Below are 26954 nucleotides of genomic sequence, written 5' to 3'. Positions count from 1 at the left end.
CTCTGAAACTTAACTCGCACCCCAGAATGATCCTGGGTCCCAGGCAAACACAAACTCCCACATCAGGCTGTTTGCAGCCCCTCAGGGACCTTCTCACCAAAGAGCTCGACTTGAAGGTGAGGACAGGAGAGAGTGAGGATTGCTCCACTCGGCCCAGGGCTGTCCTCTCTCTGGGCTACAGTGTGGCAGCCCCTGCATCAGAGCTGGCTTCTGGCCAGGGAGTCTCCTTCTCAGTGGGTGCCCCCCAAAGGAGCCCTGGACCGACAGACAAATGGGTGGACAGACAGATGCATGCACAGAGCAGTGGTGGTGGTACTTACACCCCAGGAGGGCAGGCTTGGTAACTCGGTACACAACGCCTGGTACAAAATGCCTTTGGGGCAGGCGCGGTCACTGCGGGGCAGGGCTTGGGGCAGGAGAGAGGCAGCGAGCGTGGTTCTCGGGCAGCCGTGGGCGGGCCCACGCGGAGCTCATGCCTGCACAGCTCCCACGGGACAGGAGGCACTTCCGGGGCAGAGGGTCTTGCCTAATTCGCTGCCCTTCCGGCCTTCTCTCAGGTTCAGAGCCAGGCATCCAGCCAGGATTCCCACCTTCTGCTTGTCTCCCCTCTACCACCTGGCACCATGTTTGCCCTCTCCTATGTATCTGGATAATTGCTTAATACTTAAAACAAAATTTATTCTTTTTTTTACTTAAACAAATGTATGTAAAAATAAACGTTATCTCTTTTGCCATAAATAGAAAGAGGCTAACATATAATGACAATAAAATGAAGACATTTCATTGTTGCCAGATACTCTCGCTTGACAATGACCCTAAGTTTGAGGCATGCTGTTGCATGTAAATCAAAACTCAGTTCAAAAAGGGAGACAGCTTTGTGGGTTTTCCCTCGCTGGAATTTGGTACCAGGGTACTTAACGCTGCATCTGTGTACCGCGCAGCAACATCTTGCACGCCCCCAGGGGTACGTGCCTCACACTTCTGTATTCTGGTTTAGAGATCATTGCCCTTAGCCTCCATTATTGAACTGCGCAAGAGGCTGAGGCCCAGAGACAGGAAGCGAGCTGCTTGAGGCCACACAGCAGTCAGTGAGAGGGCCTCCCCACCTTGGGTTCTTTCTTGGCCCCCATTGACCTGCTGTCTCCCCAGAGCTTTTGCCCTCCTTGGAGCTTCCCAAACCCCCTCCCTCACCGACAGCCTGTCTCTGGGGCAGAATGAGGCAAGGGGCTATCTTGGAGTACACCTCCGGCCCCATGCTGGTACCCTTCAAGGTCTCTTTGCGATTACAGTATTTTGGGGGTGTCGGGACCACTCCTGCCAGCTGGGTTCCCGTGTCCTTGGCTTCCAGAGGATTGAGAGGTAGGAAGGGAACAACTCTGAGTGAACGCCTGCCACACCCAGGACCGAGCAGCGCACTCACCGTCAGTGTCCCCCTCCCGCACCGCCAGGAGCTCTACCGACAGGCGAACACACAGAGGGACGTGCTGGCACTCACCTGGCACCTCACAGTTGCAGCTCCAGGGTCTGGGAAGCCTAGGTCCAGCGGGGCAGGAGGCCTGGGGACACACCGAGAGAATGGCATTCTGCCACACTGAACTTAACCCCACGTCCTAAGATGGTAACAGGAGCCAGGCTGACAATGATCATGGCTCCTAGCGCCACGGTCTGTCTCTGTGGCCACCCTCTATAGGACGCCTTCCTGGAGTACGTACCTCGTCCTTGCCGCCCCCTCCCATGCTGAATTCTCTTCAGTACCAGTCACAGGACACACAGCATGGTTCACCATGGATGAGCTCTTGTGCCATTCCATTTTCAAATATTAATCAATTAAGTTTTAAAATATAACACTGGTATCTGCATAGTCAAAAGTCACAGAGAAAAGGAAATCAAGTCACTTGTCAATCCTCCCGTCCTGGAGCAATCTGTGTGTGTGTCCGTGCATGCGTGTGTGTGTGTGGCGGGGGGGGGTGAGGGGCTTTCCTCCACGAAGGTTTTTGCCTCTGCACATTCATTCCACAAATATTTACTGAGCACCTGCTCAACTAATGTGACCCCAGTCAGGGACACAGAGGGTGGGGAACAAGATGCCGGCCCCTCCTCTCACAGTCCCACATTCTAGACTTGGGTGGAGACTCAGGTACGGTGGTCTCACCTCCGCTTCCCAGAACCAGGAGGCAAGATGACTATTTGCTGAATAATAACATCCACCGTTCATTGAGCTCTTATTGTGAGCCTGCTAGGCTGTGAGCTCCCTGAGCCAGGATCATGGTTGCCTGGATCCTCACACAGTAGGTGCTCAGCACATAGTAGGCCCACAATAAAAGCGTGTTGAATGGCGTAGAAAAGCCAGGTGCTGTGCTGAGCTCTTTACATGCTTTATCTTATTTGGTTCTTACGATAACCTCATAGGAGCTATCAGTTATTATCTTCATCTCATAGGTGAGGGATCTGAGCTCAGAGAGGTGCAGTAACATATTCTAGATGATGAAGCTGATAGACATTAGAAGGAGGACCTAAACTATAAGGTCTGTATTCTGTGCAGAGGGCTTTCACAAGTCCCCGAGCCCCGAGTGGGGGTGGGTAGGAGCACACACTGGGAGTCAGGGATCGGGTCTAGTTGGCCCTTGACTCACTCACTGTGTCACCGTGGATTGGTCACTGGCTGTCTCTGAACCTCAGTTGCCTCATCTGTAAAATGGGAAAATGTTGACCGTTGCCCTTTGCATCCAAGGAGATAAAGGCAGTGGACCCAATATGTATACATATAGCTGATTCACTTTGCTGTACAGCAGAAGCTAACAACATTGTAAAGCAATTATACTCCAGTAAAAAAAAAGAGTCCTATATATAGGCTTTGGCTTGATCAGCACGAAGTATCTCTGGGTGGGTACACAAGATCCTGAAAACATGGGCTACCTCTGGGAGGAACTGGGTGTCTGGGAGAAAGGGGTGGGGGAATTCCACACCTTTTGAATTTTGGGTCACATGAATGTATTATTTTTCAAAAACTATGACATATGGTGTTTTACTCACAGCTGGGGCCAAGAATTCCCCTTAGCAGCTGAGATCAAACAGCCGATTTCTCCTTCTCAAGAGTCCTCAGGCAGGGAGCCAGGGCCGCAAGGATGTGACAGGATGCTATCCACAAAGGGAGGGCTTGCCCAGACGGCTCCCGGGCAGGTCCCTCCCTAGCCCCACGTGATACACCCACTCACAGAGCTGGGTGAGCCTCACTGATTCCCAAGGCCCAGCTAGGGGGGGCCTATTTCCCCTTGGCACCCAGCCCCTGGGGGGGTACATACCCACCGTCATCGCGAGGGTATGATGAGCAGGCATGTGCCCATTGGCCACACCAGGGTGGGGGCTGGAGGGCAGAGATTCCGCCCAGGAATCCCCAACACCCCCATCCACAGGCTGGGGCTCGGGAGCCTCGTTAATGGGCTCCATTTCCCAGGAACGGGAAGACTCCCTGGCGGGCTACTGTCCTCCTGGCTGCTGTTCATATTCCACTCCTGGGGTCGTGGAGGGCAGTGACTGAGGGTGCCCCGGCCAGGGTTCTGGTGGTCGCGGCTGTACCCACAGCAGAGAGGGAGGCATGTCCATCCTTTAGTGCAGCTGGCTGCTGGGGGGCCTGGCATGGGAGTGTGAGAGGCCCGGGGGTAATGGATTAAAAAGCAAAATAAGGGCTTCACTGGTGGCACAGTGGTTAAGAATCCACCTGCCAATGCAGGGGACATGGGTTCGAGCCCTGGTCTGGGAAGATATCACACGCCGCAGAGCAACTAAGCCCCTGAGCCACAACTACTGAGCCTGCACTCTAGAGCCTGTGAGCCACAACTACTGAGCCCGTGGGCCACAACTACTGAAGCCCACGCACCACAACTACTGAAGCCTGCGTGCCTAGAGCCTGTGCTCTGCAACAAAGAGAAGCCACGACATGAGAGGCCCGCGCACCGCAATGAAGAGCAGCCCCCGCTCACCACAACTAGAGAAAGCCCGCACGCAGCAACAAAGACCCAACGCAGCCAAAAAAAAATACATAAAATAAATTAATTTTTTTAAAAAATGTTTAAAAGGCAAAATAAAACAAATAGAACCAACCAAGCAACCAACCAAAACCAAAAACCAAAACCAAAAAAAAAATCTATCCCTGGCCGGGAGGGATAAGAGGTTGGAATTAACAGATACACATTACACATTAAATACACATTTAATACACATTAAAACAGATAAACAACAAGGACCTACTGTATAGCACAGGGAACTATACTCAATATTTTGTAATAACCTGTATGGGAAAAGAATCTGAAAAAGAATATATATATATATATATATATATATATATATATATATATATATAAAACAATCACTTTGCTGTACACCAGAAACTAATACAACATTTTAAATCAACTATATTTCAATTAAAAAATCTATCCCTTCAAACTTAGAACCCCGTATCTTAAATTCTTAAAACTTAATAATCATAATCTCAGCTATATTTCTGACCTATATGCTGTTTACATCATCTCATTTAATCCTCTTTTACTTTTATCATGGTAAAATACACATACCTTAAAGTTTACCATTTTAAAAGGTACAGTTCAGTGACATTTAATATATTCACAGCGCTGTGAGCAAGCGTCAAATTCCAGAACAACTTCTTCACCCTAAAGGGAAACTCCATACCCAATAAGCAGTCACTCCTCCCAACCCCCCAGCCCCTGGCAACCACAGATCTGCTCTGGACCTTTTGTGTAAATGGAATCCTGCATCCCGATGATTGTAAAAGTGCACAAAGTCAGCTAGGGATTAGGGCGGGGATATCTTTTTAGTGGGGGGAGGGGGGAGGGAGGCAGTATTCAGTTTACCACAGTTTCACTGGGGGAGAAAAATGTCTCTAAAGCAGATAGTGATGACAGCCCCAGACCCTGATTATGTCTATGTAGGGCCATATCGGATTATTTGGAAGGACACACACTAGATTGGTAACTTGGTCACCTGGGGTGGGGGTGAGGGCAAGGATGGGGGAGATAAAGTTACCCTTGAGGCCCCGGGGGACTGACTTGCTCCTTCATATTCAGTCACAACAAAGAGTAGGCGGCTGTGTCTACGTCGTGCCCAGGGGTCTCTAAAGAAAGAGAACTTATGAATGTGAGCAGGCTACACGTGGCTCCCAGTGTGGGCCACACACCGGCTGTGCAACTTGGGTAAAGCCACTTAACCTCTCAGAGCCTCAGTTTCTTCAAGCATAAAATGGGCGCATTTTACACATCTCCTAGGGTTGGAGGGAGAATTAAAGGGGGTATTGCTTGCCTGGCCCACAGTCGGCTGTCTTATCATCATGGCTCATCCTCTTCTCCAGGCTGGGAGGAAAGCTGCTGGGTGCTAATATACTCTGCTCTAGCGAGGCCTCGGTCCTCAAGGCTGGCGGGGAAGAAGTGTCGCCCATCACTAGAAGGTGAGTTTCTGCAGCAGTGCCCGGCACACAGTAGGACCTCGTTACATATTTGTGGATGGAAAGACTGTGGGGGCTTCCGGGATTTGGGTTAGTCACTGCCGCCACTGGGCTGACCTGGGGGTGCTCCTCCCTGTTAGCGCAGGTGGTGGCCCTGGATGCGGGGACAGAGCCGAAGGGCTCTAGGATCCAGTTGCCCCTGTGATGCCAACCTGGGAGCCTCGGAGGGGCCTACTCGCCACAAGCCAGGGGTGAGCCCAAGGGTTCAGCTGTATTCTGAACAGGCATGGGGCTGAGAGTAGGGGAGACAGACAGCTACAGAGCACCCCTGAGACCCAAAGCCCAGCCTGCAGAAGAGTTAGAAGTGGCCAGCCAGCGGTACACACCCCCAGAATTCCAGATGCCAGCACCTCAGGGACCCGGGTCCCTTCCCCCCATGACCCCAGGAGTCCCACACCACCTACGACCACAGGTCCATTTTCTGAGTCCTAGGTCTTCCAGGAAGCCTCAGCCACGGGCCGCTGGCTAATCTGGCAGAGGCCTGGGGCGATCTGGGGAAGTGGGGACAGAACGGAGGGAGACTTCCGAGGGCCTCGCATGCCCAACTCAGAGGAGACCCGTCCTGAAGAAGGCCCTGCTCGGCCTCTGCTGCCCCCTGGTGGCTGGAGACCAGCTGGCCCCAGGCTTCCGGCCCAGCCCAGTGCTACTGGGTAGCGCTGAGGGCTGGGAGGGGGAGGCGGCTGTAACCCAAAATGCTCGCATACCTGGTGTACCCGTATCCACACACCTGCCCAGATAAAGCAATCCACGTGCACATGCAAATAACCTTGCGTGCGTGTGTGCACGGATGTGCACATCCCACGTACACACACAGGTCCCCTACACACCAACCCCAGCTACATCTGCCTATGAGACGTACACGCCCACACGTGTGCACGTGAACCCACGAGAGCCACCCAAACACAAACGATCGCGATGAGATTCGTGTCTTTTTTTTTTAAACATTTTCATGGGCTGTATGTTCACAAAGCTTTTAGTGTTTCCTGACCTCCATCATTCAAAAACTACTGCCATGATTTCTGCCTTCTCTGCACATGCTTTAGACTGTTACTTACTTAACCTTTTAAACCGACTCGCTTTTTTTACTTAAATGTATTTTAAAAGGGAACTCCATATCTCCACTTTAAGCAGAAAAATACGCTTATCTAATACACTGAAAAGTAACACGGTTATTAAAATAAGGGACAGACCCTCTAGATTCGGTTCTGCACACCCACCCTAGGGCACGTTTGCCACCTTTGGAGAACACTGCGTTATTTTGAGCCTCATGGCCCCTGTGGGGTGGACAGAGCAGTTTTTTATGTCCTAGGGGTCTATGTTTTGGATGAGGGAGCAGGGGCTCAGCCTGGAGAGGCCCCAGGGCTCAAACCAGCTCTCCTGCCCTTGCACCCTCTGCCCTTCCCTAGGCACGACCTCTCTGGCCTCATCCTGCCGACACCTCCCTGTCTGTCTCCAGCACCACCTAGATGCGGGTCTCCCAGTCAGCCCATACCAGGACTCTTACCCTCTGCAGCTCCCTGCAGCCCTCAGCCAACCCAGCCCCTAGTCCTCCCTGACCCCAAATCCTCCCACCTGCCTTCTGTCGTCACTGGCACTCTCCTCCATGCCCTCAGCTCCTTGCTCTGACCCTGGATTTGAGGCCTTCCCCACAGGTTCTCAGTGAGCAGTCCTCCCTCCTATACCCCTTGTGTGTAAATCGTTTCTCCTCCCTCCCCCTCATCCCGGAAAACTCCAGCTCCTTGAACTATAATCCATCAGACCATAGTGTTCCCTCCCTTATGACTCCTCCAATGGACCCCATCTCACTTTGACTAGAACCCACATTCCTTACGATGGCCTAGAAGGCCCTATATGATCTGTCCCCCCACTTTTGGATCCCTTCACCCACCACCCCCTTCACTCAACTTCAGCCGCCTGCCACCTTCTAAGGCATTGGCTATGCTGACCTTGTTCCTACCTCAGGACCTTTGCACTCGCCTTTCTACTTGGAAGACCCTTCCCCAAATCTTTGCTTGGTTTGCTTCAGCTCATCATTCCGGTGTCACCTCCTCAGAGGCCTTCCCTGACCCCTGTCTAACCACTTGTCCTCCCCCAAACCCACTGCTAACTAGTGTCCCCCATCCCATTATTCTCTTTTCTTTCTATGTTTTTTCCCCAGTACTTGTCATTTTATGTCCACTTGTTTCCTTCTTTAGTCTCTGTCATCCTGCCAGGATGTAAGCTCCATGAGGGCAGGAACACCCGGTACCAGGAAGGTCCTGAGTGCGTAACTGTGAGTGTCGACCCCGTGACACGTGCCTGCCTGTGTGCTCTTCAGCCAGCTGTGTGGCAGGGAACGCAAGCTCCTGCCATGCCTGAGTACCACAGGCATCAGAGCGTCCGAGTCGGCTGCTGCCGGGCCACTGGGTACCACTGCGGGCAAAGCCACTCTCGGATGTGTCACGTCGGAGAGAGCTAGCCCCACCTCACTTCCTGCTCCCTGCACTGTTATATCCCACCCCTTCCACCCTAAGGACGTGCTTCCAGCGGAGGCTGCCTCTTCCCATTTCCCCAAGGCTGCCCAGCTCACTTCTTGAATGGGAAACCTTCTTTGTGAGGCACAGAGCAAAGCCTTATACCTTCTCTGGAGCTGCCCCCATATGCCTTTGGTCTCAAGCAGAGCCGGGGGGCACCTGATTCTGAACAAGGGACACAGCCTGCCTGGCAGCAACCCCACTCGTCAGTGTGGTGCACCAGGCTGAGGAGCAGGGCTCCTAACCTCCAGAGCTGGGGCCCTTTAGCAGTCAGGGCTCTAGCAGAGAAACAGAACCCATAGGAGATTATTCGCTTGTTTCTGTCTTTCAAGAAATGGGCTTACATGATTGTAGAGGCTGGCTAGGTGAGTCTGACATTGCAGGGCAGGCCGGCAGGCTGGAAACTCTTGAGAAGAAGCTGATACTGCCACCCGCGGCCTTAACGGCTTCGTCCTCTGGAAACCTCAATTTGTCTCTTCAGATCGTTCAGCTGGCGGGATGAGGCCAGCTCAGATGCAGAGGATAATCTCCTTTACTTAAAGTCTACGGATTGTAGATGTTAATCACATCTGCAAAATAACCTCCCGGCAACACCTAGATTAGTGTTTGATTGAATGACTAGGCCTAGCCCAGTTCACCTTTGATCAGCTTGCTACCCAGGCACACGTCCTTAAACCACACTTAATCTCCAGATAAAGAAAATAACAAAGCCTTGCTTCCATCTAATGTGATGCAACTATCCTGTCTATAACCCAAAACACACAGATCCTTTCCCCAGAAGAGAATGCCAAGTCCTTGGGTGACAGTTACTCTTCTCTATGAGATCCTGTAACCTAAATCCTGTGATGTAGGGACTTCCCTGGTGGTCCAGTGGTTAAGACTCTGTGCTTCCACTGCAGGCGGCAGGGGTCGGGGAAATATGATCCCGCAGGCTGCGTGGCCAAAGAAGAAAGATCCTGTTATGTAAAGTTAACTATTATTAATTCATCTTATGTTACAGGATAAGGATATAAGGGAAGAAGACAAAAAGATTCACTTTATACTTACTATATTTCTATACAAGTTTGTGTATGAAGATACAAACAGCACAAGATGATGAATTACATGAAAATTACAAGATGATTCATGATAATTACAGGCCTCATTTCTGTAACTGGTCACATAGATGTAGCTGGTCTTTACAACTACTTTCTTCCATTACCCATTCCACACCCTCAGGAAGCACCTCAGCTGGTCATGGTTGCTGGGGTGTCCCAAACCTTCATTCCTGAAGAGTCAGGGCCATTAGTAGTTCTGCCTTAATTGCATTTTCCATCGACTTTAAGGCAGGGTAGCCTTAGGGATCTCCTGTATTCTGCACATCTTCTTCCTTAATTGTATAGTAGCAGCCCGATTTCCTCTTGGTAGTCAGGGTCAGTCACCCCAGCCAATAGGATGACTCCCTTCTCTGCCTGATGACTTGGAGGCTTAAGGAGCCCAAAGTGGCTGGTAGCTGTCTGAACTTCCAGTTCAATGACATCAATGTTGTGTCTCCGGAAAGCACTTCTCCCTGTTGTGGGGTGAATTGCGTCCCCCCAGGTTCACGTCCATCCAGAACCCTGGGATGACCTTATTTGGAAATAGAGTCTTTGCAGATGTAAATCCAATGGCTCAGTAGTTACTCAAAAGGAAAGGGATTATTTGCAGAGGATGGCAGGACTTTGCCCCCAAATCCTAAGGGCCTCCACTGTGATTCATCTGTAGGGACCTGTCGCAAGCTCCAGACAGCACCCCTGCCTGCCCCCGCCTCTTCAAGCACCAGGAGAGCTGCCGGATCCTGTGGCCCAAGCGGCAGAGCAGCACACACAGCAGCCTGGACCTGGTGCAAGTCTTTCTCCTGTTCTGGGCCCCACTCAAAATAGGCAGCTTTTCAGGTCACTTGGTAAATGGGTCAGAGTGACACACCCAGAGAGGTCCAATATCCAGAGAGGCCAACTAGGTGTTGTGCCTGGTTTTTTGGCTGCAGGAGGGGCCAGATGCAATAACTTATCCTTCACTGAAAAAACAGATATCTTGACACGCACCCAACCAGTGCATCGCTAGAAATTTCACTGAGATGGAAGGCCCCTGACTTTTGGTGAAATTTATTTCCGACCATCGACGATGCAAATGTCTTACCAGTATATCTATAGTTACTACTTCTTGTTCTCTAGATGGAATCTGCATATATCATCGATGTTAAACCTGTGGGATATTTTGTGGAAGGGAAAGGTGATCAAGATACCTGCAGACCAAATTATAATGACATCAAGCTGGAGAGCTGATCTACCCGAGGCAGGACAGTGAAGGTGTACTGCTGGTCTGGCCAGCTGAAAGCAAACTGCTTTTCGTGGTCTTTACTAACAGGTACTGAGAAAAGAGCACTTGCCAGATCAGTAGCTGCAAACCAGGAATCAGGGGATGTGTTAATTTGCTCAAGTAATGAAACCACATCTGGAAGAGCCACCACCTCCAATCATCAGTTTATGATCATCCACTGTCATCTTCCACGATCCATCTGTCTTCTGCCCAGACAGAACGGGGGTTGAATGGAGATGTGGGAGTCGCCACCCCTGCATCGCTCAAGTCCTTGATGGTGGCGCTGATCTCTGCAGTCCCTCCAGGGATGCGGTATTGCTTTTCATTTACCGTTTTCCTAGGTAGAGGCAGCCCTAATAGGTTGCAATTGGCCTTTCCCACCGTAATAGCCCTCACTCCACACGTGAGGGAACCAATGTGGGGATTCTGCCCGTTGCTAAGTACAGGCACACCCCGGAGATACCGCGGGTTTGGTCGCAGTCCACTGCATTAAAGCGAATATCGCAATAAAGTGAGTCATATGAACTTTTTTTGGTTTCCTAGTGCCTGTAAAAGTTATGTTTACACTATACCATAGTCTATTAAGTGTGGAATAACATTATGTCTAATAGAACAATGTACGTACCTTAATTTAAAAATACTGTATTGCTAAAGAATGCTAATCATCATCTGAGCCTTCAGCGAGTCATCATCTTTTTGCTGGTGGAGGATTTGAAATATTGAGAGATTCACCAAAATCTGACACAGAGACACGAAGTGAGCAAATGCTGCTGGAAGAATGGTCCTGATAGACTTGCTCAGCGCAGGGTTGCCACAAACCTTCAATCTGCAAAAAAAACACAGTTATCTGCGAAGTACAATAAAGTGAAGCACAGTAAAACAAGATGTGCCTGTGTGTCTATTTCAACTATACATCCTGGAACTGGGGACATAACCACAAGATGGGTTCAGGGACCCACTGGACCTACTGTGAGATGGACCTGACCTCCATAAGTTTCTACTCTTTTTTTTTTTTTTAATTGAGCATTTTTAAAAAAATTTATTTTTGGCTGCCTTGGGTCTTTTTTACTGAGTGCGGGCTTTCTCTAGTTGCGGCGAGCAGGGGCTACTCTTCGTTGAGGTGCGCGTGCTTCTCATTGCGGTGGCTTCTCTTGTTGCGGAGATCGGGCTCTAGGTGGAAGGGCTTCAGTAGTTGTGGCTCGCAGGCCCTAGAGCGCAGGCTCAGTAGTTGTAGTGCACGGGGTTAGTTGCTCCGTGGCATGTGGGATCCTCCTGGACCAGGGCTTGAACCCGTGTCCCCTACATTGGCAGGCAGATTCTCAACGACTGCTCCACCAGGGAAGCCCCATAAGTTTCTACTCTTGACTGGCGGACCACAGTCACGTTTTGGGTCTCCTTGAATTAGTTTTAGTTTAGAGGCTGTGTCCAGCCATCCCCCCAAAGTCTGATTATTTCCTTTTCCCCAATGCACAGTCACCTTGATAAGAAGCTTCAGGTTCCTTTAGGGGAAGGCTGGGCAAAACAGTGTAAATTTTTTCAGTGTTGCAGGGTCCTTCCTCAAGGAGACTTGCCCCCCCTTCATTCGAGGGTTTCTGGGTCTGGAAACTGTCTCAGGTCCGGGAACTGATGGAGAAGCTGATTCCGTTTGGGTGATTCAACTGAGATTTCTGTTCACTTCTGCTTACACAGATCAAGAATTCAGTTAGCCTGCCCCCATTTCTTTCTTTCCAAGGGATACCATGATCAACTGGCCAATGCCCTAGGTCTCTGCAAGTCCAACGATTCCATTTCTTTTTAGACTCCGCTGGTACCATAATGATATCCACAGCCACCTTATCTCTGGTGATTTAAGTTCTACCACTTGGCCCCTGCCACCCAGGAATCCGATTATCCCTATTGCATTTAAGGATCCTAGTTCAGTAACTGTTGTTCCCACTGTAATTTCTGACCTACAAAGAAGAATGACCACAGAGCTCTGCAATGACGCTGGGCTCCCCTCACAAATTTATTTCTCAGTCGTGGTGAAAGGTGTGTCTCTGGACCCTCGCAGGGTGGGTGAGCAGGTCTGACATGATAAACCCACTCCGATGGACTTCCCTGGTGGTCCAGGGGGTAAGACGCCGCACTACCAATGCAGGGGGCCCGGGTTCGATCCCTGGTGGGGGAACTAGATCCCACAGCCATGCCACAAGTAAGAATCCTCATGCTGCAACTAAAAGATCGTGTGTGTTGCAATGAAGATCCCCCGTGCCATAACTAAGAACCGGCGCAGCCAAAATAAATATTAAAAAAAAAAAAAATCCACTCTAACATTCCAATCTTCCTAAGATTCAGAATACCTTCCGCTACAGTTCCCTAAAGCAGTCCTGGCACTTCAACTTCATTGAGTGTAGGCCACCTGTTAGACTATGTTTCAGCCAACTAAACTATCAGTGTCCTTCCTCACGCTTCATGCTAAAACAGTAAACGCAGAATCACTGCTTAGTGCATCCACGTTAATAAATTCAGCCTGACCCAACTCAATGTTGCTTCCACCACTAACCCACACCCATTAATATCCATTCCCACGCACCCCCCCGAGATCTGTCTGTATAAATTGGAAAAATCATGCAGCTCTTTCAGTGTGTAGCAAAAAGCTGTTCACTCCTTGAGGCCTGCTGGGACTTGAGTCTGGTTATAGGTCTAGAAGCAAAGAGAGGTGGGGTGGGCATAGGTCCTGAGAAGAATCAGCAGCATCTCTCAAGGTAACTACCCCGGGGAGGCCACTACAGTTTCTTCTGACAAAGGGCTAACTTCCTTAGAAATGGGTAAAATAGCTACTTCTGACAAAGATGACCTGTAATCTCTCCCTCTCAGTCAGACTATAGATCCGCATGGCTTCTGATCCCCTCCCTGGCCACATAAAGAATATTTATCTCCATTGTTCATTACGGATGTATGCCATCACTTCTCACCATGCATCTGTTTGCTGCTTAGAATGCCAAACAAGGTGTTGATTAATAGTAACAACTGCATTTCCCCAACCGTGGCACACCATTCAGTCATGGGCAGGTTCACAGAACAGAGGGGCCCGCAGACCACACACCCGCCTTCAAAAGTACATCAGCATATTAAAGGCCCCGGGAATCCTGCAGTGAAGAAACCCACCAACTGGAATCAACCTGGTTTCCAAATTTACTTTACCATGGGCTCATTTTCTGGAGTGTTTCTTCTACAGAACTAGGATTCAAGAAAACACACCTTGGAAAATGCAAACTTAAAAAGCTACTATGGCTTGAGCTAACATTTGGAAATTTTTTGGTTTGTGCTTTTAGCTTTTTAATTGCTACTTAACAACAGAGACCCCAACCAATAATTTCCTAAGTATTAACAGTGATACGTAGTACATCCTTATGCTATATTTAGTAACTGTTGTGGAAGCACTGTTATTTCTGCCATGTCACCCACCCAACAGCGCTCTTAAGCCTTGGCTCTTGTCTGAAGGTTCTTCTCTTGTATTAGTGGGGCTTGGGACAATCTGAACCCTTGTCAGCTGTCCTCAGGAGCACCAACCATCCTGGAACTATTTTGGGCTGGTGGAATCTGGAGTTGAATCGATGCAATCTGACACCACAGGGAGAGAGGCCCCACTCCTTCAGAAACAGGAGCTGGGCACTGCCAGCTGCCTGGGGCTCCAGGCCCCTCTTCCAAAGGATGACGCCCCTTGCTCTGCAAAACGATAGGATTTTCCACCCAACAGTTTTAAAAGGCCTTCGTATCAACTCTTAATGACCACTTTCATCAATCCAGCTTCATGGCAGGAGGGAAGTCTCATCTCTGCACTCTTGCTTCTGCTGTGACCCTTCTCTCTCCAGCTCCTCAGGCTTTTTCTGTCACCTACTTCCTCACTTGTAAAACTACAAAACCTCTAGTCTCAAGTCACTTCTTCCTTCAAGCAAACATTGCCTTCATAACTCATCAATAATCACTGCCTCCTGACTGACCATTCCTCTGTTCTGGAGGTCTGGTGTTATCTGAAACTCTATGCCATTTCACGCCTTACGTAATTATCTTAGTTGGCTTTTTAAAGCACGACCATACATAAAACAGCTTTGTATCTACCCAGCACCTGGCTATGAATTGTTCAGTGAATGTTTATTTGATGTCAATGTGTCCAGTCACAATTCATTCAAATGATCATGACCATGACACAAGAAGCTCATTATACTTTGCCCAAAACAACACTCCCAGGCCTTCAGCATTCTACTTACAGCATCACTCATGTTAAAAATTACACAGGGCTTCCCTGGTGGTGCAGTGGTTGAGAGTCTGCCTGCCGATGCAGTGGACACAGGTTCGTGCCCCGGTCCGGGAAGATCCCACATGCCGCGGAGCGGCTGGGCCCGTGAGCCATGGCTGCTGAGCCTGCGCGTCCGGAGCCTGTGCTCCGCAACGGGAGAGGCCACAACAATGAGAGGCCCGCACACCGCCAAAAAAAAAAAAAAAAAAAAAAGTACACAGCACTTTGCTTTTCAGATTAGTCTCAAAAATAATACTTAAAAGAAGGATTAAAGTCCAAAAGTAAGCTCAGCATGACACGTGAGCAGGTGGAAGGTACTTACTGCCATTAACTTTAAATCGTGGGAATTTAACTCTGATGGGTTACAACATAAGCTAGTACTGTTTAAATCAGGAAATGGGGGGCAAACACAAGCATAATCTTAGTAAATTAAAACTTTCGTGGCCTTACCCTATCTTCTTCATCAGTACAAACAGTCCTTTAATAAAAAGAAGCACAATATTCAGGTTACTCAAAAATCAGCAACTCAGCTGTTGAGCATCCAGGGATGATGGAAACGGAGTAAACTGGTAAGATGACAGGAGTCTCTGCCAGGGTCATTCATAGTAAAACTTTATTGAACAGAAAACCCAGCAAAGGTTTTCACCTCTGCAAAGCTCCTCTTGGTTTAAAGTAAAGCACGCATTTTAAAAAGCAATTATACATAAGTCTTTCCTAGAAAAGTCCTGCTAAAACATGTCTAGCAATTTCATTGATTATATAAAGTAGTACACTTAGTGTAATTTAAACATTCCAACAGGAATCAAATCGTACCAGCAGAACCGTTTCTGCATCTATGACATCTATGTACAAACACACATGCAGACACACACATCTGGAAAAGTTCCTCAGGCATAAACATGCGACACTAATGCCTTCTACTTACAATGTCTATTAAACTACAACAATATATATTAAAGCTCTTCAGAATAAAGATATGAGAAGCCTTAGGCATTTTTTGTTCATCAATTTGTATCATGGCTTCACGTCTTACTTTCTGCCTTTGCAGAATCGCAAAAGCATATCATCCTCTTTGTTGATTCTTTTACTAATTCTGTGCTGTCGCCACATCCAGGTAAGGAAATCTAGCCAGAACCAGATGATCCAGTCCACGCCTGCCAAAGCCTCTAGCAGCCAGAGAGCAAACACCATCAGTTTGCTATGGCTGGGGGACCTTCTGGAAGAAGAGAGGCAAAGAAAGTCTTGAAGACGAGCCAGGCTGTGCTCATAAATGAAGGACTGGTCTGCTCCTCATCCACTACGTCTCTGTCTGGAGGGAGGTGGTTGGGGTCTGCAATTTCAGGATCAGGGTCTTCCTACAGGTAATAAAACACAAGGAGAAAAGAGGACAGTGACAAACACCCAATAATGTCAGTAAAGGGCAGAGTGGCTCCCTGGACCCTTGCCCCATAAGCCAAGCCAGGCAGGCAGGACCCCGGGGACGACACCCCGGCTGGACGGAGCTCCTTCTCCAGCCTCCGTAGCACAACTGTGCTGGAACATTCTCATAGTTTTCGATATTCCTGGCAGCAAGTATCAGATCAAATGAAGTACTGTAACTAGATCTTCAACTATTATTAAACTAGTAATTAAGTTAGCCACTTCATTAAATGTGGGTATTTTTCTAATTCTGGCAGTGTCCCGAGTTAAAGAAAACTAAAACTAAAAAAAACGAAAACACAGGATTCTAAAAACAGATTCGAGGGTGACACTTTACATTAAAAAGAATATCCTTTAGGATTATGCATTAAACTGCCTTATAAAAATTCTATTTCTTTTTTTAAATATTTATTTATTTGGCAGTGATGGGTGTTAGTTGCAGCACGCGGGATCTTTGTTGCTGCATGCAGGATATTTTAGTTGCAGCATGTGGGATCTAGTTCCCTGACCGGGGATCGAACCCAGGCCCTCTGTACTGGCAGCACAGAGTCTTAGCCACTGGACCACCAGGGAAGTCCCTAAAAATTCTATTTCTGTATGTTATTTTCCAGGAAATCTATTCTGTGAGACAGGCTTATGTTCCTAATCCTTAATTAGAATAACTCTCCATTAGCAGTTTCCATGGTATAACATATTATTGAGAATGAACACTAAAAAGAGTGAGTTTAAAAAAAAATTACATATATATGCCAAAATGCAAATGGCCACATGACCAAATACCTGCTGGATTTTATGACACAATGTTTTAAAAACAGCTAATGCTATAAGAATAAATTTGAAAAAAATCTTGAAATACTGAGCCTAATAAAATGGTACACCACAAGGTGTCTAAAGATTAAGGACTCGAGAGCCCGGTGTTTCACACCGAGATCGCCGGGCTCCAGCAGAAGCTCCATACCTGGAAGTTATTGTTGGGGTCCTGATTTGCAGCTTCCTGAGGACCATCATTCGGGAAGTTCTGAACTGGCCTCTGTCGAAATGGAAACCACCCGACATGATGCCTTCAAAGGAAGCATATAAAGTCCATCTTAGTGAACATCAGAGTGACATGTACTCAAGAATTTAAGGGTCCTCTCAGTGAGATGAGGTCCCCCTTGCTCCCCTCCTCTCATCAGAGCAGAACCTGATTAGAAGCTCGCAGCCAGGCCCATCTACAGAGACATTCCACCACACCAGCTCCTAGACTTTCTCACTGGCCTGTCAGGTTCTTGACAGGCACTATGGAAACTAGGCTTTATTCATTATCATGTGCCCAGCAACATAAACAGCACCTGACACATAGTATGTGCTCAATAAATACTTCTTCGTCTGACCTAAACCTTAGACACGAAAACCTGAACAGAGGGGGAAGGGGAAATACATACACAGCTGTGACTATGTGTAATAACATACTAATAAGACCTAGACTTGGTCACCTACATATATGATTCTAGAGACTATAGAATTGAAAGAATTAACTAAAAGTTGCATCTGAAAAATCCAATTAAACCCAAGTCTTGAAGAAAATATGACAAAATATAACAGTGATTAATACTGGATATGAGTACTTAATGCATTATTCTAAATATTTCTTTTTTAAGATTTTTAAAAACTAAAATAAAAATCCATTTTTCCTATAGAGGAAAAATTTCTTCTGTCAGTTTTCACCACATACAAGGACATATAACTCTAGGCCAGGGTTTCTGAACTTTGGTACTGCTGACATACCGGGCTGGATATTTACTGTGGGGCTGTCCTGGGCACCAGAGGATGTTTAACAGCTACCAACCAGATGCCAGCAGGACCACCCCCCTCGCTGTGACAGTCAAAAATGTCTCCAAACACCACCAAACGTCTTGGGGACGGGGGTAGAGGCAGATGCGAAACTACCCTGGTTGAGAACCACTGCTCTAAGCCATGGATAAAGCCAAATGCCAGGCCTGTGACGGATCTCTGGCCCTTCAGGACTATGCCACAGCCATTGCCTGACCTTTATCCTAGAAGGCAGCTGGAGCCTGATAAAAGACAAATATGTTCTTATTCAACACAAATACAATTTTCCTTTCCATGCCTCAGTATGGCTTTTATTGTGGTTCATGAGCCTGGCAGGTAACTTAACTAGAGGAAAAGAAGAGAATGTCGTTCCTGTATTAACACAGAATTAGTTGTGTTTTTGGCAATGCGTAACCAAGCCATCAATTCTTTGCATCGAAAATCCTAGAATGACATACTATTTAAATACACCTCCTTAAATATTGACTGAGACTGCTCAAAAAAGAGGAAAATCTGCACTTGGTTTGAGTCACCACATAGTGTAATCTGTAGTAAAGGGAAAAAAGGGAAAGCGAAATCATCTGCTTACAGGTACATAACGACGGTGGCCCCCATGACCATGAGGAATCTGCTCAGGGAAGAGTAGAAGTAGAGGATACTAAGAAAAACGGAAAACGTAGCTGCTGAATAGGTCCAATCCAACCAATCTCGATTTATCTCATCATCTTCTTCCACAATAGGGCCACCCTGTGCATTCATCCGCAAATTCTGATTGGCCCCAGGATTAACCACCACTTGAGGAGCAGCGTTCTGATTGGCGGGCTGGTTTTCAGCTGGAAACTGGTTGTGGATAGGGGCTGGAGCAGGCGCAGAGACCACAGGTATCTCTTGTGCACTTGGCGAGGGGACAAAAGCCCCTGACGCAGCAGTGGCTGCTAAGCTAAAATAAAAATGACAGGGGCAAATACTGTTGAGAGCGAGGCACCATGAAGACTTGTTCTCATAAGCTCGTTTACGCGGGGATCTTTTACTATTAAGCAGGCATACACAAACTTGATTTTTCTTTAACTTAGTGAAGAACTTCTTTACTAATAGTCATATCCATAAATGTCTTTTCTACTCCTAAGAGAAGGTGCTTGGTAAATTTCATCTGGAATTAAACACCAAGGCCACCATGAAAGTATGGTGCAGTAGCAAATTAAGATTTTCATAAAATGCTAAAGATATCACAAATTGAAAAGAAAAAAAGAGGAAATAACATATTCTAAGTAAAGTCATCAAACTACGGATCAGTCAGCAAACTATGCATCAATACACAAATCAGCAGTTATCATTTATACTCTATTCCACCCACAGAAAGGACTCTGCAGATAAGTGATGAAAACACACTCATCCCACCCTTCCTAACTTTATGGGTAAGTTAGGCATTTTTGAGGGATGGGAGTTCCCTCAATTTCTGGGAGCCCTGGCCACACCCAGCACATGAGGAAAGACTCACTACTGCATGTAGTACTGCCGTGCGTATATCTGCTGGAACCAGGAGAGCTGCAGCCACCCATAGGTTGTGTAGCCTGAGAAACCAGGCCCCAGGCCTTGGAACGCCGGCTGGGCAGCTTCAGGCCTATGAAAGATTTCAAAAAATGCTCTTTTTGAGTTGGTTTAGTATGAATAAATGAAAATTAAGTTTAAATTACAATCAGGAATTCAAAACAAAGAGACAGAAGATTGAGCTTTATGACAGTTACCTGTAGATTTCTGGGTGAGGCACCTGTGTGATACAATCACAGGAAGTACTGACAAAGCCCCCCTCCCATGGCCTGGATCCCGTGGGAAGACAAGAGCCCTCTGTCCAGCACTGGGGTCTCATGATGTCATCACCATGATGTACAAACAAGCTAGACCTTTTCAGTCTAAGTGGATCCCCACCCTTATTTTAGACTTGCTGAGTCTCACTGAAGGTCTAAACCCCACTATTCATTCTTTAGGGAGCAGCTCTAAAAAGTCACACCTCTCCCAAAGTCTTTTCTGCAGGAAATACTCCTTTCCTCCCAATACCCATTTCTCCCTCACCCCTAGATCTGAACTATATGGGGAGCAGAGTTATGTGTGGCACCACCCATGCATGCTCACTGACCACTTGTGCCTGGTAAGGCCTCCGGGCTGTTATCTCACGGGATCCCCAACAACCTTGTGGGGAAGGAGCTCTCCACCCCGCCATTTTACAGAGGGGAGCCCGAGTGCAGCTCAGGGAAGACAAAGGATCTGCACGTGGTCACTGAACCTGTAAGTAGTAGGGCTGGATTTGAGACCTGTTTGACACCAAACTCATGCCTCTATCATCTAGCGCAGCCTGGGGCAGGGTGTGTGTGGGAGTCATCTCTGGTTTTGTGAACTCTACACAGTGAACTTCTTTGGCATCACTTCACAAAATTCAAACTAACAGAACTGCAGAAAGATCAGGAGTTGTTATGTGGTCATCTCTGCTGGTCAACTCCTATCCTTAAACAAACTAATATGCACCAGCTGTCCAATAAATATTTGTTGGACAAAATCAAGTTTTACTATGGTAAAATTCATAGTCAGATATGAGCCTAAATTCTCAAATCGTATAGCCAGAAAAAGGGAAACAGTTTTAAGCGTTTCTATCCAATAATGAATTCAATTATCCACTTTATATGGTAGGTATGGAACTTAAACCAAATTCCATACCCAGAGTATTTCTAAAATTGTATTCTAATACAAATAGGTCTTGGTACGATACTGTTTTTGATCATTTAAAAAAGATACAGTACATGGAAATGAGAAAATACGAAAGTGCTTTTGCTAGCTCTGATGATGATGACACTGTAGATACGCAAAATAACTAACAGGTTTTTAGAGTTATATCCTGAAGTATGTAGAAGTGAACTGACATAATGTCTGGGAATTACTTTTAAATACTTCACGAAAAAATCGGAAGCAGGAATAGATAAAGCAAGTACGGCAAAACTCTGATCATTATATGGAGATTCATTATACAGTTCCCTCTACTTTTGTGTATATTTGAAAACCTCCATTAAGAAAAAAACCAACTCTTCATACCTCAAACACCTGACTTTATCAACAATCAGATATTAAAAACTACTAGGAAATGGTGGGCAGAGGACTCGGGGAGTAACAGAGTTTCAACTTGTAGTTAATAAACTGTTTTTTCCCATAGGATCTTTCATAGTAAGGTGTTCCAAGAGCTGTGAAATCCGAACATCACGGCATTTAGTCGCTTCTGGCTTTTGCGCTAAAGGAAAGCTCTAATTGCTCCTTTTCTCCTAGCACCACCGCCACGGCACTTGGCAGAGCATTTCTCAAACAATCCCTTCACCTTTTGTCACCCACTGTTACGACAGACAAAGCACAAAGCCACTCGGCAAAGCAGCTGCACAGTGCTTACAACAGCTGCTTTTCTGCACCAGCACTAATTCCCTACCATGAGGTCAGCGCAATGTGAAGCACACCCACGTAGGAGGAGAAATGCCCAGATTTTCAGGACATGCATCTCCACTTTTTAGATGTTCCTAAAAGGCTATGTATTAAGAAAAGTTAAATACAGAAGAGATCTTTAAAGTGAAGCCCTTATAAAGCAAAATTTTGTCCATTTAAAAATTCTATGACTATATAGTATAAACAGAGCTTATTCTTAAGTTGATGCAAATAATGCACATTCATGTTGTACAACCTGCTTCTTTATTACAACACTCACCTCGAGATATTCTCCCATCCAGAGGGAGAAGGGTTCCGAACAACCTCCCTTTGCCTTAAACCGTCACTTGAGGAATCCCCAGGAGACTGTCCCTGATTAAGACCAGCGGGCTGCTCTATGGATTCAGCAACCTAGATAAGTGTAACATGAACATGAGAACAAAAGGCCTGATGCAACTGTGTGAAATCAAGCTTCAAGGATTCTTTCTCTGTGAATGGCTTATGTCCCCAACCCTGACCTCTGAACTTGACAAAATCAAACAGATGCAATGTTACATGAATATTCTAAAATTTGTTCAACACAGTATCAATACAGATACTAAAAAAAAATCCATATTTTTCCTAGAATAGCTATGCTGTAGTTTCACTAAAATCTCCCAATGAAGTTATCATTGGTGAGAAAGCTTCCTGTTAATGCTCTATACGTCTTTTTTTTCCTATACATCTTATGGTGTTAAATTTACTAAGAAATTAAATTTGACCAATAAGATTTATAAACACAACCCAGCCAGCAACCTAAAGAATTTCTTACACTATATTCAGATGTTTCAGGATGTACAGTTGTAATGCAAATTTAGAATGTATCACATTAGAATATTAATACTGTATATATATATTTAAAATAAATTTATTTATTTTTGTTTGGCTGCATTGGGTCTTTGTTGCTGCACGCGGGCTTTCTCTAGCTGAGGAAAGCAGGGGCTACTCTTCGTTGCAGTGTGCCAGCTTCTTATTGTCGTGGCTACTCTTGTTGCAGAGCACGGGCTCTAGATGGGAGGGCTTCAGTAGTTGTGGCACATGGGCTCAGCAGCTGTGGCTCTCGGGTTCTAAAGCGCAGGCTCAGTAGTTGTGGCGCGGGGGGGCTTAGTTGCTCCGCGGCATGTGGGATCTTCCTGGACCAGGGATTGAACCCGTGTCCCCTGCATTGGCAGGTGGATTCTTAACCACTGTGCCACCAGGGAAGTCCCTTAATACCGTATATTTGAACTAACACTGTGAAATGAAAAATGAGGGATTTTGACCATCTAACATAAGCAAGTCTTAAGAGATCACTTGATTAAGACTGCGGCCTTTTCCTATCCAAACAAATAATCACAATGAAAATTTCCAAAGGAAATATAGTCATTTTTTACTCTTTATAAAAATCAATGTTGCCTTAGAAGAAATTTATTATGTGCTAAATTCGTGACTGCCTTGCTAGTTCGGTGATCTGGATACACAGCCACTACAGATCAAATCAAATTCCAGAAAAGAGTGTACTGCAGAACTCCACTTGTCCACTACAACACTAATGGAATAGTCTACTACTATTATAGTGAACTCTCACTTGTATTGATAACAGTTTCTTATTCCTGATTCTCACTGGGGAAGAGACAAAATATTATATGATAAAAAGACTTAAGAGTTTTATCCAACTTCCTTTATTTTGACCTTGAGAGTCTGAATGACACGAACTGCTATCATCATGAAAAAGCAGACATACCTTTGCGCTGGCTTCTGGCATTTTGGAAGGACTCTTCACACTGCACACCAGATGCAAAACATGCCGGGTTTCCTGCTGAAAGTAATAAGGAGGTACTTTAGGACCTGAATTCAACCTTGTTAGTGCTCAAAAACATTCAAAAGTTAATATATTTAGTGATACCTTTGGAAGCAAGTCCCTGAGACACTGGTGATCCAACAACAGCTTCCCAGAATAAATTAACCTCTGGTCTTCTGGATGCTTGTGGAAAGAAAGAGCAGCACAGATCAGCATTTCACCCTCTCAAGTTCCCAACATTGAAGAAACTGTTGTATACAAATAATTTAAACGTGTGTTTTTCCCAGCATCATAGGAAAACATTTTTCCAAAGGCTCCATATACAAAACTTTTACTTAGGAAGTACTTAACTTTAAACTGATCTCTAACATGCAAACAAATTTAGGACGGCAAACTACCTCCAGTCCACAAAACCTATGGCAGGCTACCTGACTTCTTAACTCCCAGGGAAATTGCTTTCTGCCACAAAAAGCACAAATCTGGGGCTCCTACAGCAACGAACTTCAAAACTCAAAAGTTTGGTCTCAGAGAAAACTCAAAGTCAGCCTTCCCTAAAACCACCTAGCATTGTCCCAAGATAACATGAAGCAATTCTAAACTTAAGCCCTCAAAGAGACTTTTCCCAACATACAAATGCAGCTAAAGAGATGGTGTGTGGTAACATTGCACACCACAACCCTATATTTACCATGCTTATTTTAAGGGGGAAAGTCTAAAATTCACTTGTCCAAGGTCACCTGCTGCTAAAGAGTCAAGATTCCGAACCCTCTACTCCATTCCAGTGATTTTAAAACCACAGTCGTGCCACACACTTTTATACAAATCTCACTTTTAAAATCCATTTTTAATTCCCTTAAAAACTGGACTTAAGGGACTTCCCTGGTGGCACAGTGGTTCAGAAGCCGCCTGCCAATGCAGGGGACACAGGTTCAAGCCCTGGTCCAGGAAGATCCCACAAGCCGCGGAGCAACTAAGCCCGTGCGCCCCCACTACTGAGCCTGCACTCTAGAGCCTGAGAACCACAACTACTGAGCCCACGTGCCACAACTACTGAAGCCCGCGCGCCTAGAGCCCGTGCTAGGCAACAAGAGAAGCCACCGCGATGAGAAGCCCACGCACTGCAACGAAGAGTAGCCCCCGGTTGCTGCAACTAGAGAAAGCCTGCGCACAGCAACAAAGAGCCAACACAGCCAAACATAAATAAATAAAATTTAAAACTGGACTTAAATAATGGCTTCAAGTGATACATACCGAAGTCAGTACACCGGAGCTCACCAGCAACTTCTCAATCTACTCTTGCCAAAATAACCAATTATGCAAGATTTGGAACAAAGCTGCTCCTGCCAAGTAGCCCATGATTATAAAGCAAAAGCTGTTTAAAACTAACAAAAAATAACCGTACCTATTTATCTGCATAAATCAGGAGGTTTTTTTTTTTGGACACTGGGCAACTATAACAAACTGCAGAAATATACTGGATGCTGTGTTCATCATTGTTCTCACTGACTGAACTTCATATGTAAATGCTATAAACCTGGACTTGTAAATGTTATTGTATAGGTGGGGTCCTGCATTATATTAAAGAGTTTCACACTAGAAAAGGTTTGAAAACCATGGGTGCCCGTGATTTGAGGCCTGTTAAAGGCCTGAACCGACACTCTGCGTCTTTATCCAGAGGCTGATTTAAAAATATATATATTAAGCAAACAACTATTATAAAGTAAGGCTTCTCATATTAGAAAGCAAATGACGAATGTGCTCCAACCAAAATTTTTAAACACAAATATACAGACCTGAGAGACCTTTTATTTACAACTTTGGATCCTTGGACTTAATAGGAATGATGTTCCTCACCCAAGGAAGCCCTAAAGGAAAGCCCTCCTCCAAAACACCGCCTTTTACCAAATGATGCAACTAGAGGCTGCACGTGCTTCGCCAATTTGCGTACCTAATAGCCATTCTTGCAGCAGCACTGCCACCTGTTTCTTGGGAGCAGCTATGGTGAAACTGCAAATAGTGCCAAGGTGAATGCTAGAGGAATGGAAGCTTATTAAATAAATAAGCACATTTCAAAAGAACGACTCAGAAGGGAAACTCACTACCACATTCTTGACAATATGAAACAAAAACAACCTGACCCATGAGCTACAACCTGACACGTTGCAACACTTCAGATAAGAAAGAACAATTTCACAATCTTGTCCTGTCCTGATGCCCTCTCCTGTCTGATGCAGAATTACAGTTGTGGGCAGTAAAAAACACTGTTGACACTTACATAATATCAGAGTAGAAAGTAAACATAGGAAGGTCCAGCTCATAGCCTCCATCACGTGGTGGGGAGGGAGGGTGGCCCTAAGGGTGATGTTGACAGATATGTCAACCAAAACAAAGCAAGGAAGTCTCTGCAATTGAGGGACCAGAGTCTTAAAACCCAGACTCTAGGAGATTCCTTCCACCTATTTTCCTTCTAAATCATTTTCTACCGGAAAGTGCCCCGGGCTCCTCCCTGGGACTAGGCAAAGGCTGTGGAGTCCAGCTCACAGGGAGGGGAAGCGCCACGTCCTGTTCCTGGGTGTGGGGCCTTGAGTACACGCTGCCTGGGCGCTCACCAGGTTTCTCTAGCCACTGGCAAGGCCTTGGCCCCTGCCCTCACCTCTCTGCAATGAGAGGCTACATTCAGAAAACTCATTTCGCAGCACTTATGTTTCCTTATTCCTACCCATCGGATGCAATCCTAACGAGGAACACCCAGTCACTCCGACGTTTTGGGAAAATTGAGGCTTGGAGGGTGAAATGACTCACTCAAGGTCAAACGGCTGTTTCAGCGGCTTGGCTAAGGCTGGAAGCCAGATCTAGGGGACTGGGAAGGGGTCTGAAGAGGTATGGCGGGAGTGTGACAGCCGTTAGAGTTTGGGGACCTAAGGACGCGAGGTGACAGGGGAAGGCGGCCCGTCAGGAAGGCGGGACGATGGCGGCCTAGAACGAGGAAGTGACAGCCTCTGGGCCACGTCAGAGAGCGCCTACGGCGGCAGAGCAGAAAGGGGGAGACCACAGGCCTGGGAGAGGGGACCTGGGGAGCACCAGGGGAAGGCCGGCGAAGCGAGAAGTTACAGGGAAAGGGGAGGAGGACGTGGCATCCCAAGGGGGACGCGAGGAGGGCTGCGAGGATGACAGCCGGGGTTAGGGGAGTGTTGGCAGCTGGAGCCGGGGGCTCCTCTCACCGGGCGCTCGGGGTAGACGCGGCTCAGATGGGCCTTGAGGCGGCTCACGCTCCAGCTGCGGTCGACGCTCAGCTCCAAGTCGCGGTGGCGCTGGTTGGGGCTCTTCACCAGGAGCGTGACGGGCTCGGGCTCCATGTCGACGGTGCTGTGGGCTCGGCGGCGCTCCCAGATGCCAGGCAGGAAGTGCCGCCGCCGCCACAACCTCCACAAAAACGGTTCGCTTCTCAGGAGCGCGCGCGCCCGTCTCGGGGACCTTTTATAGGAACCCCGCGCCCGGACTCTGCGGACAGAACCCTCTGTGGCTGCCACCCATTGGCTGGGGCGGAGAGCACTGCCCTAACGTGGCCCAATCGGCGCCCGGCTCCGTGGGCGGAAGGGCGGGCGGAGCACGTGGGAGCAGGCTGATGCAACCCGCCGCCGTGGCGTCACCCACAGGCGCGGCTGCGGCCCGGGACCCTGGGTTCGGCGGCTGTGCTGGGGTGCGCGCGGCCCACGCGGGGCCCCTCGGCCCTGAGACACTGGCTTGGTCCCCGGCTCGAGTTGCTCACGGCACTTTAGGGAGGGCAGACCCTGCCGACTCTCC

General features: G+C 47.2%; 1 protein-coding gene and 1 non-coding gene across 2 annotated transcripts; both read right to left on the bottom strand.

Annotated features, from left to right (window-relative positions):
* Positions 1–15235: 15235 nt before the first annotated feature.
* Positions 15236–26593, bottom strand: HERPUD1 (homocysteine inducible ER protein with ubiquitin like domain 1). Its single transcript, XM_059999970.1, has 8 exons — positions 26372–26593; positions 23256–23333; positions 23094–23168; positions 21612–21742; positions 19374–19496; positions 18465–18815; positions 17022–17124; positions 15236–15999 (listed from the first exon to the last, which is right to left on the bottom strand). Exons 1-8 carry the CDS (start codon positions 26504–26506, stop codon positions 15835–15837), a joined length of 1161 nt encoding a protein of 386 aa, XP_059855953.1. The 5' UTR covers positions 26507–26593; the 3' UTR covers positions 15236–15834.
* Positions 16564–16636, bottom strand: TRNAA-UGC (transfer RNA alanine (anticodon UGC)). The gene has a single exon. It is a non-coding gene; the product is annotated as a tRNA-Ala (tRNA).
* Positions 26594–26954: the final 361 nt, after the last annotated feature.

This window comes from Delphinus delphis, chromosome 20 (genome assembly GCF_949987515.2).
Source record: "Delphinus delphis chromosome 20, mDelDel1.2, whole genome shotgun sequence".
NCBI lineage: Eukaryota > Metazoa > Chordata > Mammalia > Artiodactyla > Delphinidae > Delphinus > Delphinus delphis.
The sequence above is the reverse complement of the archived record's forward strand: the minus strand, read 5'-3'. Positions and strand labels throughout refer to the sequence as shown.